The sequence below is a fragment of the Sturnus vulgaris genome, chromosome 28 (assembly GCF_052056855.1).
Source record: "Sturnus vulgaris isolate bStuVul1 chromosome 28, bStuVul1.hap1, whole genome shotgun sequence".
Taxonomy (NCBI): Eukaryota; Metazoa; Chordata; class Aves; order Passeriformes; family Sturnidae; genus Sturnus; species Sturnus vulgaris.
In genome coordinates this window covers 3,123,529-3,137,206 of record NC_142270.1, presented here as the reverse complement: position 1 = coordinate 3,137,206, position 13,678 = coordinate 3,123,529, and the positions used below count along the sequence as shown (strand labels likewise).

General features: G+C 59.9%; 1 protein-coding gene across 1 annotated transcript; it reads left to right on the top strand.

Moving 5' to 3' along the window:
- Nucleotides 1-1,990: 1,990 nt before the first annotated feature.
- On the top strand, nt 1,991-12,903 carry TGFA (transforming growth factor alpha). The gene is made up of 6 exons (XM_088179989.1): nt 1,991-2,021; nt 5,654-5,707; nt 8,355-8,469; nt 10,148-10,297; nt 11,572-11,681; nt 12,321-12,903. The coding sequence occupies exons 1-6, from the start codon at nt 1,991-1,993 to the stop codon at nt 12,326-12,328; spliced, it is 468 nt and encodes a 155-aa protein (XP_088036115.1). The 3' UTR covers nt 12,329-12,903.
- The last annotated feature ends 775 nt before the right edge of the window (nt 12,904-13,678 follow it).

Here is a 13,678-nt window from a genome sequence, read left to right as displayed (position 1 = left end):
ACCAAGGGTAGGATCAACAAATTTCGGGATGACTGAGGGCGGGATAATCGGGGTGAGGGCTCTGTGAGTTCCGGGGTGACCAAGGGTGGGATCAGCAGATTTTGGGATGACCAAGGGTGGGATCATCGGGGTGAGGGCTCTGTGAGTTCCGGGGTGACCGAGGTTGGGCTCAGCAGATTTTGGGATGACCAAGGGTGGGATCAGCGGGGTGGTGGCCCTGCAGATTTCGGGATGACCAAGGCTGGGATCAGCAGCAGCTGAGGATGACACAGGATGTGCTGGCAGGGCTTTGGCAATCCGGGAGTCACGGGGGGCAGGGAGGGACATGGGGGGGCCCTGGTCCCTCCTGCCCCTCTCCATAGGGGCCATGGTCAGGGGGTGACACTGAGCTGGGGCCAAGGGCTCCCCGTGTGGGTGACACAGGGTGACCCCAGCCCAAAATTCACAGCCTTGGAGGGGTCGGGGGATGCCCTGGGGACAGCCGGGGCTGGGTCCCCTCATGGGTGGCACCAGGGGGAGGGGCAATGACTGCACCCCGGGGAGGGCCATGGGGGTCCGGGGGGGGCCAGGGAAGGTTTTGGTTATAGAGGAGGTTTGGGGGTCCCGAGGGCTGCAGATCCAGGGGGACTTGGGGGTCCCAGGGGGTTGGGGGGTCTCGGGGGATTGATGGGGGTCTGTGGGTCCAAGGGCTCTTAGGGGGCCCATGGACGGGGGGGTGGGGGGGTCCAATGGTCTCTGTGGTCTGGAGGGGTCTCTGGGGGGGCCAGGGCTGAGGGGCTGGGGGGGTTGGAGGAGCTCGAGGGGGTCCCGGAGGGTCCCATGATGGGGGAGAGGGGGGGTCCCGTGGGGGATGCCCGGGTGAGTCTGGACCGAGGTGGTCCCGGATGGTCCCAGGGAGCTCCGGAGGGGTCCCGGGGGAGGGGTCGCTGGTGGTCCCGGGGGCTTCTCGAAAGGGTCCCACGTGGGGGTTGCCCGGGTGGTCCCGTGGGGCTGAGTCCCACAGGGTGTCCGGGGAGGGGTCCCGGGGGAGGGGCCCCCGGGGTGTCCGGGTCGGTCCCGTAAGGTGGGGGGGGGGTCTTGGGTGGTCCCAGATTGTCCCGCAGGGTGTCGGGGGCGGTTCTGGATGGTCCGGGGAGAGGTCCCCAGTGGTCCTGGGGGAGGTGTCCTGCAGGATGTCGGGGGCAGGGGTCCCGGGTGGTCCCGGGGCGGTCCCGCAGGGTGTCCAGGGGGTTCCGGGTGGTCCCGGGGAGGGGTCCCGGGTGGTCCCCAGGGGAGGGTCCCTGGGAGTGCTCCCGGGGCGGTCCCGCAGGGTGTCCGGGGGGGTCCCGGGTGGTCCCGGGGGAGGAGTCCAGCAGGGTGTGCGGGTCGGTCCCGCAGGGTGTCCGGGGGGATTCCTGGGAGGGTCCCGGGTGGTCCCGGGGCAGTCCCGCAGGGTGTCGAGGGGGTTCCGGGGCGGTCCCGGGGAGGGGTCCCGGGGCGGTCCCACAGGGTGTCCGTGGGGGTCCCGGGTAGTCCCTGGGGGCGGGTCCCAGGTGGTCCCGGGGCGGTCCCGCAGGGTGTCCGGGGGGATCCCGGGTGGTCCCGGGGCAGTCCCGCAGGGTGTCGGGGGGTCCTGGGTGGTCCCCAGGGGAGGGTCCCGGGGAGGGTCTCGGGTGGTCCCGGGGCGGTCCCGGGTGGTCCCTGGGGGAGGGTCCCGGGTGGTCCCCAGGGGAGGGTCCCGGGTGGTCCCGGGGCGGTCCTGCAGGGTCTCGGGGGGTCCCGGGTGGTCCCTGGGGGAGGGTCCCGGTTGGTCCCGGGGCGGTCCCGCAGGGTCTCTGGGGGGTGGGTCCGGCGGTGCCGTCCCGCTGCCCGCGCTGTCCCCGCCCCGGCCCGGCCGGTTCCGCCCATTTCCGCCGGGCGGAGCCGCCCCTCGGCCCCGCAGCGGCCCCGCCGCCAGCGCCCGCCCGGCCCGGCCCGGCCCCGGCCCCGCTCGCTCCGGTGCAGCCCCGCCATGGCGGGCGGCCCGGCCGCGCTCGCCCTCGGTACGTGCGGGGCTCGGCCCGGCCCGGCCCGGCCCGGCCCGGGGGGCTCCGCACCCCCGAACCCCGCCGGACCCCCCGAGCGGGGCGGACCCGAGGGCTCGGGGGGAGGGTCTGGGGGTGGCTGGTGGGGGTCGTGTCCGTCCGTTGTGGGAATGCGGTGAAAACCCCGTGGAAATCCTATAAAAATCCCATAAAAATTCCCATAAAAATCCCCCGCGCGGGCGCTCCCGAAGTTCGTTCCCTGTGGGAAAGGCGCCTTCGCCGCGACGCGTGAGTACGGCCGCGGTCAGACGCTTAATTAGGGCGGCTAATTAGAGCTGGGGGCTAATTAGAGCTGGAAAGGGGGGGGTTGCCAGGGGAAGGGGGGCGGTGGGAAGCGGGGGCGCTCGGGGCTGGAGCGGGACGGTACCGGAGCGGAGCGGGGATGCTCCGGGGGATGGTCCCGGTGCGGAGGGCTGGAGCCGGGCTGGCTTTGTCCCGCTGTCCCAGCCGCAGCTCCGGGGGGTTTCTATCCCGCTGGGAAAGCCGCGCTTTGGAGCGCTGGGATTGGGGAAAGCGGCTGCGCTTGGCCCCGCTCCAGCTCCCGGCGCTGCCGCTTTGGCTCCGGCACCGCCGTGTCCCGGTCCCGGTCCCGGTCCGGCTCCTCCACCGAGGGTCCCGCGGGGGGCTCCGGTGGCTCCGGCGGTTCCAGCAGCCGTGTCCCGCCTTCCTCGGCTCTTCCAGAGCTCCCGTGTCCCTTTTCCTGCCGCTCCTGCCCATTCCCGTGGCTCCGGGTCTCGTCCCGGGTGGATTTAGAGCCGCGGGTTCCCCCCCCCCACCTGTCCGGGCGCCCCAATCCCAGCAATTCCCAGCCCCGGTGGGATCCGGGTTGGGAGAGGGGAGAGCAGCCCTGGCTGAACCCCAGGGTCGAAGGATCCACTCGGGATATCGGGGATAAAGGGGAGCCCCTGCAGGTCCCTGCACCTCGGGGCTGGAGCCGGAGGGAAATTTTGGAGCGGGGAATCAACCCCAGCCGTAAGGGAGACAAGGCGGGGGGAGCCGGAGGATGGGGATCAGCGGGATGGAGCTGCTGGAAGCGCCTTGGGAAGGTTTGGGAACCCCCCTTTGGGGGCTCCTGGCGGCGGCGTGAGCTCGGCAGCGAGAGATCCCCGGAGAATCCGGGCGGGATGGGGCTGGAAAACCGGGCGGGGGTGGGCGCAGCCCCACTGCGGTGTGGAGGGTCCCGGAGGGGTCCCGGGAGGGGTCCGGTGTCCCCACACCGGCCCCGGGACATTCCACCTGCCCACGGAGAGGAGCTGGGGTGCCCCGGGGAGGGCGAGGATGGACCCACCGGGATGAGCCATTCCCCAAAAAAACCCGGGAGTGGAGGTGTGTTCCCTAAAAATAAACCCCGAGCCAGGGGAAACGGGAAAAGTTGGGATGAGAGCGGACTGGCTAAACGTGCACGGGAGGGAGGAAAATCCCTGAGGTCTGCGAGGAAACCGGGGAAGCCTTGGAGGATCCCTGAGGCCATGGTGGATCCCTGAAAATCCAGTGGATCCCTGAGGCCATGGTGGATCCCTGAAACTCCAGTGGATCCCTGAGGCCATGGTGGATCCTGGAAGCTCTGGGTAAATCCTTGAAGCTCCAGTGGAACCCTGAGGATCAGGTGGATCCCTGAAGCCATGGAGGATCCCCAAAGTTCTGGTGGATCCCAAAAGCTGTGGTGGATCCCTGAAACTCCAGTGGATCCCCAGAGCTGTGGAAGGTCCCCGAATTTGTGGTGGATCCCTTGAGCTCTGGTAGATCCATGAAGCTGTGGTGGATCCCTGAAATCCTGGTGGATCCCTGGAGCTCTGGTAGATCCATGAAGCTGTGGTGGATCCCCAAGGCCAAGGTGGATCCCTGAAGCCCTTGGTAGATTCTTAAAGCTCCAGTGGATCCCCCAAGCCATGGAGGATTCCTGGAGCTCCAGTGGATCCCCCAAGCCATGGAGGATTCCTGAAGTTCTGGTGGATCCCCACAGCCCTGGGTGGATCCCTGAATTTGTATTGGATCCCCAAAGCCCTGGGTGGATCCCCGGGTTTGGGGTGGATCCCCGGATTTGGGGTGGATCCCTGCAGCTCCAGGTGGATCCCTTGATTTGTCGTGGATCCCCGGATTTGGGGTGGATCCCCGGATTTCTGGTGGATCCCTGGATTTGTGGTGGATTCTCACAGCTCCGGGTGGATCCCGGTTTTGTGGTGGATCCCCGGGTTTGGGGTGGATCCTTTCAGCCCCAGGTGGATCCCCGGGTTTGGGGTGGATCCCCGGGTTTGGTGCCAGATTTGGGGTGGATCCCTGGATTTGGGGTGGATCCCTGCAGTCCCGGGTGGATCCCCGGGTTTGGTGCCGGATTTGGGGTGGATCCCGGATTTGGGGTGGATCCCCGTGTTTGGGATGAATCCCTGCAGTCCCGGGTGGATCCCCGGGTTTTGGGGTGGATCCCCGGGTTTTGGGGTGGATCCCGGGTTTTGGGGTGGATCCCGGGTTTTGGGGTGGATCCCCGGTTTTGGGGTGGATCCCCGGGTTTGGTCCCGGGTTTTGGGGTGGATCCCGGGTTTTGGGGTGGATCCCGGGTTTTGGGGTGGATCCCGGGTTTTGGGGTGGATCCCCGCCCCAGGCTCCTCCCCCTCCTCCCGCCGCCGTTCCCGCCCCGTTGGGTTCGATTTGTGGGAATTGGGCTCCGATCCGGGCCCCGGGGACCCCCGGACCCCTCTGTGCCCTCCCGGGCTCATTCCCACCGGGACCCCCCCAGGGTTCCAGAATTCCACCTGCTCGGGGTGGGGGGGGGTCACTCCTGCCTTTCCCTTAAAAATCTCCGAGCGGTTTTGGCGACCCTAAATCCCCCCGAGGTTTTTGGGATCATGGTTTTGGTGACCCTATAAATTCCCCTCTGAGTTTTTTTGGGGATCAGGGTTTTGGCGACCATAAATCCCCCCCGAATTTCTTGGGATCAGGGTTTTGCTGATCCTATAAATGTCCCTCTGAGTTTTTTGGGGTCAGGGTGTGGCTGACCCTAAATCCCCCCCGAGTTTTTTGGGATCAAGGTTTTGGTGACCCTAAATCCCGCTGTGGTTTTGGGCTCCGGGTGGGGCCGACCCTAAATCCTCCTGAGTTTTTGGGGTCAGAGTGTGGCTGACCCTAAATCCCCTGAGTTTTTGGGGTCAGAGTGTGGCTGACCCTAAATCCCGCTGTGTTTTTTGGGGTCAGAGTGTGGCTGACCCTAAATCCCGCTGTGTTTTTTGGGGTCAGAGTGTGGCTGACCCTAAATCCTCCTGAGTTTTTGGGGTCAGAGTGTGGCTGACCCTAAATCCCGCTGTGGTTTTGGGCTCCGGGTGGGGCCGACCCTAAATCCCCTGAGTTTTTGGGGTCAGAGTGTGGCTGACCCTAAATCCTCCTGAGTTTTTGGGGTCAGGGTGGGGCTGACCCCAAATCCCCCTCTGAGTTTTTGGGGTCAGGGTGGGGCTGACGCTAAATCCCCTGAGTTTTTGGGGTCAGAGTGTGGCTGACCCTAAATCCCCTGAGTTTTTGGGGTCAGGGTGGGGCTGACCCCAAATCCCCTGAGTTTTTGGGGTCAGGGTGGGGCTGACCCCGTGTGTCCCTCCCCACAGGTGTCCTGCTGGCCGCGTGCCACGCCCTGGACAACACCACGGCCGCCAGGAACGGTGAGAGCCCGGCGGGAATTCCGGGAGATCCCGGGACCCCAAACCCTGCTCCGGATGGGATAACGGGGCCAGGGTGGGATCCTGGCTCCAGATCCCCGAGGGAAAAATTGGGAATGGTTTGCAGCCCCAAAAAAAGGGTTTGCAGCCCCAAAAAAAGGGGTTTGTAGCCCCATAAACAAAAAGGGTTTGCAGCCCCAAAAACAAAAAGGGTTTGCAGCCCCCAAAAAAAGGGTTTCTGGCCCTAAAAACAAAGGTTTCTGGCCCCAAAAGAAAGGGTTTCCAAGCCCACAAGGAAAATATTTGTAACCCCAAAAGGAAAGGTTTTCAGCCCAAAAACAAGGGTTTCTGGCCCCAAAAACAGAGAGTTTCTGGCCCCAAAAAAAGGGTTTGCAGCCCCAAAAACAAAGAGTTTCTAGTCCCCAAAACAAAGGCTTTCTGGCCCCAAAATAAAGGGTTTCTGGCTCCACAAGGAAAAGGTTTGGGCTCCAAAATAGAGAGTTTCCCTATAAGGAAAGGGTTTTCAGCCCCCCAAAAAAGAATTTGCAGCCCCAAAAGGAAAGGGTTTCCACCCCAAAGGGAGAGGTTTTCCAGCCCCATAGGAGAGGGTTTCCAGCCCCACAGGAGGTTTCCATGCCCTGAATGAGCCGTTGATCCTGCCGGGCTCAGGCACGGCAGCTCCCGGTGGGATCCCCCCCACCCCGAGGGTCCCTGCACCGGGACTTGGGGAATTCTGCCCCCCAAACCACAGAGCCCCATTCCTTTCCTTGTGGGGCTGGAAACTCTTTCCTTGTGGGGCTGAAAACCCTTTTCTGGGGGCCAGAAACTTTTTTCTTTTGGGGCTGGAAACTCTTTTTTGGGGGCCAGAAACTTTTTCCTTTTGGGGCTGAGAAACCTTTTCCTTGTGGGGCTGGAAATCCCTTCCTTTTGGGGCTGGGAAATCTCATTTTGGGGAGCCAGAAACCTTTGCCTTTTGGGGCTGGAAACTCTTTCCTTGTGGGGCTGGAAATCCTTTTTTGGGGGGGGCCAGAAACTTTTTACTTATGGGGCTGAGAAACCTTCTCCTTGTGGGGCTGGAAATCCCTTCCTTTTGGGGCCAGAAACCTTTTCCTTTTGGGGCTAGAAACTCTTTCCTTTTGGAGCTGGGAAATCCCTTTTTGGGGAACCAGAAACCTTTTCCTTTAGGGGCTCAAAACTTTCCTTTTGGGGCTGGAAACTCTTTCCTTGTGGGGCCAGAAACCTTTTCCTTTTGGGGCTGGAAAATGGGATGAGTTGGGAATGTGGTGCCAGGAGCATTGGGAGCAAAGCCCCGTGACATTCCTGTCACCCCGAGGGTGCTGGCAGCCCCTTTCCCCAGGGATTTGTGCCCAAACTTCTTTTAGGGCTGGGAAATCTCCCTTTTAGGGCTGGGAAATCTCCCTTTTGGGGTGGAAAAGGGGATGGCTCAATGGCATCATTTGGGAACAAAACCCCGTGGCATTCCTGTCACCCCGAGGGTGCTGGCAGCTCCTTTCCCCATGGATTTGTGCCCAAAATTCTTTTAGGGCTGGGAAATCTCCCTTTGGGGGCTGGGAAATCTCCCTTTTGGGGTGGAAAAGGGGATGACCCCATAGCATTGATAGGGAAGCATTTATGGGAACGGTGCTGGGAGGCTTTGGGTAGCTCCTTTCCCAATGGATTTGTACCCAAACTCGTTTTGGGGCTGGGAAATTTCCCTTTTGGGAAATCTCCCCAAGGACCCTGAGATGGGGACACGGGGACATCCCAATGTGAGCCACCCTGAGGGTGCCTCTTGGGGGGACATGGGGACATCCCAGACTGACCCACCCCAGGGACCCCTTAAATGGGGACACAGGGACATCCCAACCACAGCCACCCCAAGGACCCCTTAAATGGGGGCACGGGGACATCCCAAGGGTGCCTTTTCCCAGCGTTGGGGACACGGGGACATCCCAGTGTGAGCCACCCTGAGATGGGGACACGGGGACATGGGGACATCCCAACCTGAGCCATCCCAAGGACCCCTTAAATGGGGACACGGGGACATCCCAACCCGAGCCACATCAATGACCCTGAGATGGGGACATGGGGACACAGGGACATCCCACCCAAGCCACCCTAAGGACCCCCAGATGGGGACACGGGGACATCCCAACCCGAGCCACCCCAAGGACCCCTTAAATGGGGGCACAGGGACATGGGGACACAGGGACATCCCAATGTGAGCCACCCCAAGGGCCCGGCCGTGCTCCCAGCCCACAGCCCTGGCTTTAATCGCCCCCATCTGGGGCTCGGGGGCCGGGGGTGGCTTTGAAGCGGCGGCGATCGGAAGTGCCTGGATCCCGGGATCCTCCCGGGGCAGGATATTCCCTTCCCGAGGGATAATTCAAACCAGCGTGGGCTTTAATGGGAAACAGGAGCCGCCTTTCACTCCCTCCTCCTCCCTTTTAAGCTCTTTAGGAAATTCCTGAGGGATTATTGAAGCAGGGACCCGGCTTGGGCTCTTTGGGATCCCACACAGCGATCCCAAAATAAACCCTAAAGCGGAGCTGTTGTGCCCGGGTTTGGGGTTTGGGATTTGGGTTTGGGGTTTGGGATTTGGGTTCGGGGCTGCCCAAAAACGCCGTTTTGTGCCCCGTTTTTCCCGCAGCTCCGGTGGCAGCAGCAGTGAGGTCACACTTCAATGAGTGTCCCGACTCCCACAGCCAGTTCTGCTTCCACGGCACCTGCCGCTTCCTGGTGCAGGAGGACAAACCCGCCTGCGTGTGAGTGCCCCGAACTCGGGGTGACCCCAAATCACCAGGGTGGGGTCCTGGGGAGTCCAAAAGTCTGGGTTTGGTGTGCTGGCGAAACCCCAAATTCCAGGTCTGGTGTGCTGAGGATCCTAAAACTCCAGGTTTGGTGTCCTGGTGGTCCCAAAACTCCAGGGTTAGAGTCTTGGGGATCTCAAAACTCTGGGTTTGGTGTTCTTGGATCCCAAAACTCCGGGTTTGGTGTCCTAGGGATCCCAAAACTCTGGGTCTGGTGTCCTAGGGATCCCAAAACTCTGGGTCTGGTGTCCTAGGGATCCCAAAACTCCAGGTTTAGTGTCCTGGAGATCCCAAAACTCCGGGTTTGGTGTCCTGGTGGTCCCAAAACTCCAGGGTTAGAGTCTTGGGCATCTCAAAACTCCAGGTTTGGTGTCCTGAGGATCCTAAAACTCCAGGTCTGCTGTCCTGGAGATCCCAAAACTCCAGGTCTGGTGTCCTAGGGATCCCAAAACTCCAGGTTTAATGTCCTGGTGGTCCCAAAACTCCAGGTTTAGAGTCCTGGGGGTCCCCAGACTGCGGGGTTGGCATTCATGGAATCACAAAACTCCAGGGTTGGTGTCCTGGGGAAACCAAAACTCCAGGATTAGAGTTCTGGGGATCCCCAAACTCTGGGTTTTGTGTCCATGGAATCAGAAATCTCTGGGTTTGATGTCCTGGGGATCCCAAAACTCTGGGTTTGGTGTCCTGGGATTCCCAAAACTCCAGAGTTGGTGTCTTGGGGACCCCCAAACACTGGGTCTGGTGTCCTGGAGAGACCAAAGCACTGGCTTTGGTGTGCTGGGGATCCCAAAACTCCATGTTTGGTGTCCATGGAATCCTAAAACACTGGGTTTAGTATCCTGGGATCCCCAAACTCCAGGGTTGGTGTCCTGGGGAGACCAAAACTCCAGGATTTGATGTCCTGGCAATCCCAAAATCTTGGGCTTGGTGTCCTGGGGAGACCAAAAGTCTGGGTTTGGTGTCCATGGAATCCCAAAACTCCAGGATTGCTGTTCTGGGGATCCCAAAACTCCGGGGTTTGGTGTCCTGGTGATCCCAAACTCGGGGTTTGGTGTCCCAGGGTGGTTGTGCTGTCCCCCCTGTGTGTCCCTGTTCCCAGGGTGACTCCCTGTCCCTGCCTTGTGTCCCTGTCCCGAGGTGACTCCTGTGTCCCTCTGGTGTGTCCCAATCCTGGGGTGACACCCTGTCTCTGTTCCCACGTGTCCCTGTCCTGGGGTGACTCCCTGTCCCCATTCCCACGTGTCCCTGTCCCCGTGTGTCCCTGTCCTTGTTCCACGTGTCCCTGTCCTGGGGTGACTCCTGTGTCCCTCTGGTGTGTCCCAATCCTGGGGTGTCTCCCTGTCCTGGGGTGGCTCCTCTGTCCCTCCTGTTTGTCCCTGTCCCGAGGTGACTCCTCTGTCCTTGTTCCCTGATTCTCTGTCCCTGTTTCTGTGTGTCCCTGTCCCCTGGTGACCCCGTGTCCCCCAGGTGTCCCCAGGTGTCACTCGGGGTACGTGGGGACACACTGACCTGTTCTGTGTCCCCAGGTGTCACTTGAGGTACATGGGGACACGCTGACCTGCTCTGTGTCCCCAGGTGTCACTCGGGGTACGTGGGGACACGCTGTGAGCAGTGACCTGTTGTGTGTCCCCAGGTGTCACTCGGGGTACGTGGGGACACGCTGTGAGCACGCTGACCTGCTGGCCGTGGTGGCAGCCAATCAGAAGAAGCAGACGATCACGGCCCTGCTCGTGGTGGCCGTGGTGGCCTCGGCCCTGCTCGTCACCGTCTGCGTCCTGCTCCAGTGAGTGCCTGGGACATCCTGGGACAAGGGACACCCTGACCCTGTCCTGTCCCTGACCCCATTCCTGACCCTGTCCCCATTCCCTGTCCCCATTCCCTGTCCCCATTCCCTGTCCCCATTCCCTGTCCCCATTCCCTGTCCCCATTCCCTGTCCCCATTCCCTGTCCCCATTCCCTGTCCCCATATCCCATTCCCTGTCCCCATATCCCGTCCCTGTCCCCATATCCCATATCCTATATCCCTGTCCCCATATCCCATATCCCTGTCCCCATATCCCATATCCCATACCCCTGTCCCCATATCCCATATCCCATATCCCGTCCCTGTCCCCATATCCCATATCCCATTCCCTGTCCCCATATCCCATATCCCATATCCCATATCCCATATCCCATCCCTGTCCCCATATCCCATATCCCATATCCCTGTCCCCATATCCCATATCCCGTCCCTGTCCCCATATCCCATATCCCTGTCCCCATATCCCATATCCCGTCCCTGTCCCCATATCCCATATCCCTGTCCCCATATCCCATATCCCATATCCCGTCCCTGTCCCCATATCCCATATCCCGTCCCTGTCCCCATATCCCTGTCCCCATATCCCTGTCCCCATATCCCTGTCCCCATATCCCTGTCCCCATATCCCTGTCCCCATATCCCTGTCCCCATATCCCTGTCCCCATATCCCTGTCCCCATATCCCTGTCCCCATATCCCTGTCCCCATATCCCTGTCCCCATATCCCATATCCCTGTCCCCATATCCCTGTCCCCATATCCCTGTCCCCATATCCCATATCCCATTCCCTGTCCCCATATCCCATATCCCATATCCCATATCCCTGTCCCCATATCCCATATCCCATATCCCATATCCCTGTCCCCATATCCCATATCCCTGTCCCCATATCCCATATCCCATATCCCATATCCCTGTCCCCATATCCCATATCCCATATCCCATATCCCATATCCCATATCCCATATCCCTGTCCCCATATCCCATATCCCTGTCCCCATATCCCATATCCCATATCCCGTCCCTGTCCCCATATCCCATATCCCATATCCCATATCCCGTCCCTGTCCCCATATCCCATATCCCATATCCCTGTCCCCATATCCCGTCCCTGTCCCCATATCCCATATCCCATATCCCATATCCCATATCCCTGTCCCCATATCCCTGTCCCCATATCCCTGTCCCCATATCCCTGTCCCCATATCCCTGTCCCCATATCCCATATCCCATATCCCGTCCCTGTCCCCCCAGCTGCTGCCGTTTCCCCAAGCGCTGTCCCGGGTGGAGCCGCGAGCACGGAGCCGGCCAGGAGAAACCGGGGGGGCTGCTCAAGGGGGGCTCCTGCTGCCACGGCGACACAGGTGAGGGACACGGGGACAGCTGGGGACACCTGGGACAGGGGAGGGACACAGGGGACACCTGGGACAGGTGAGGGACACCTGGGGACACCTGGGACAGGTGAGGGACACAGGGGACACCTGTAGTGTGACACATCCTGCTGCCATGCTGAGACAGGTGAGGGACACTGGGGACACCTGGGACAGGTGAGGGACACAGGGGACACCTGGGACAGGGGAGGGACACGGGGACACCTGGGGACACCTGGGACAGGTGAGGGACACCTGGGGACACCTGGGACAGGGGAGGGACACCTGGGGACACCTGGGACAGGTGAGGGACACCTGGGACAGGGGAGGGACACCTGGGGACACCTGGGACAGGGGAGGGACACAGGGGACACCTGTAGTGTGACACATCCTGCTGCCATGCTGAGACAGGTGAGGGACACTGGGGACAGATGAGGGGACCCCTGAGACAGGTGAGGGATACAGGGGACAGGTGAGGGGCCCAGGGGACACCTGGGAGACAGGTGAGGGACTCTGGGGGTTGTTGTCCCTGCTGCTGTCCCTGCCAGCTGAGGCACAGGTGACAGCACAGGTGACAGCACAGGTGACAGGTGCCACCCCGGGGTGTAACCTGTGCCATTCCTGTCCCCACAGGTGTGTGACAGACCCGGGACCACCTGGGGACCCCCCAGGACCGGCCCCACCCCCCTCGTGTGCTTCGGATCCTTTTTTTTGGGGCGTTTTCCCTTTTCCCAGGCAGGAGCCCCGCCCTGGGTTTTTCCTTGGCTTTGGGGTCGTTTTCCCGGGATTTTCCCCTCCCCAAATATTTGGGTTTTAAACCAAAACCCCCGCCAGGATGGGGCTTTATTTTTCTACAGAGAAAAAAAAAAAAAAAAACCAACCTCGGCCCCGGCTCATTTTTGGGGACAAATCCCAGCTTTTTATGAATAATAAATGAATTTAAATCCCAGGAAATCTCCTCAGGCTGGAGCTCCAACCTCTGGCACGGCCTTAATTTCCCCTTAGTCCTCCTCGTAACCAACCCAGAGCTTTTCCCTCTGTTTTGGGGTTGTTTTGGGGTTTTTTTTTTGTTGTTGTTTTGGTTTTTGTTTTTTTTTTTAAGTCATGGTTACTCTCATGTCTTCTGTATATGTTGCACTGAAAGTTAATATTTAATGTTTTAATTTATTTCGCGTGGTTTAAATTAATTTTGATTCCTATAAAGATGTTCTTGTCATGGCCTGGTCTTGAGTTTGGTTTTTTAACCTGGGTTAGAGTTATTTAAGTGTTATTAAGTTATTTAACTTTTTTTTTACTATTATTTTTTCTTTTTTTTCCAGAAAATTCATGGTTTGGGGTTTTTTGGGGGGGATATTTGGGAAGGATATTCTGGATCCCATGGCTGGGAGAGGGGGGGGAATATTCCCAGGGATGGCTGAGCCCAAATTTCCCAGATTTTCATCCCAAATTTTCAAACCCTGATGTCCCAGTTTTGGGCTCAGCCCCATTTTCCCAGATTTTTATCCCAAATTTTCAGTCCCTGATGTCCCATTTTCGGCTCAGCCCAAATTTCCCAGATTTTCATCCCAAATGTTCAAACCCTGATGTTCCAGTTTCGGCTCAGCCCGTCCCATTTTGGGGCAGGTTGGGGCAGTTTTGGGACAATTCCTGGCGATTTTTGGGGGCGATTCCTGGCACTTTTGGGGTGCTCCTGGAGGTTTGAGGACAGGTTTTGGGTGGACCAGGGTGGTTTTGGGGCAATTCCAGTCAGTTTTGGGGCGGTCCTGGAGGCTTTGGGGCGATTCTTTTCAGTTTTGAGGCGATTCTTGTCAGTTTTGGGGTGGTCCTGGAGGTTTTGGGGCAGTTCCCCGCCCTTTTGGGGTGGTTCCGGGGCAGATTTTGGGACAGTTCCTGTCGGTTTTGGGGCGATTCCCGTCAGTTTTGGGGCGGTCCTGGAGGTTTTGGGGCGATTCCTGTCAGTTTTGGGGCGGTCCTAGAGGTTTTTAGGGTGT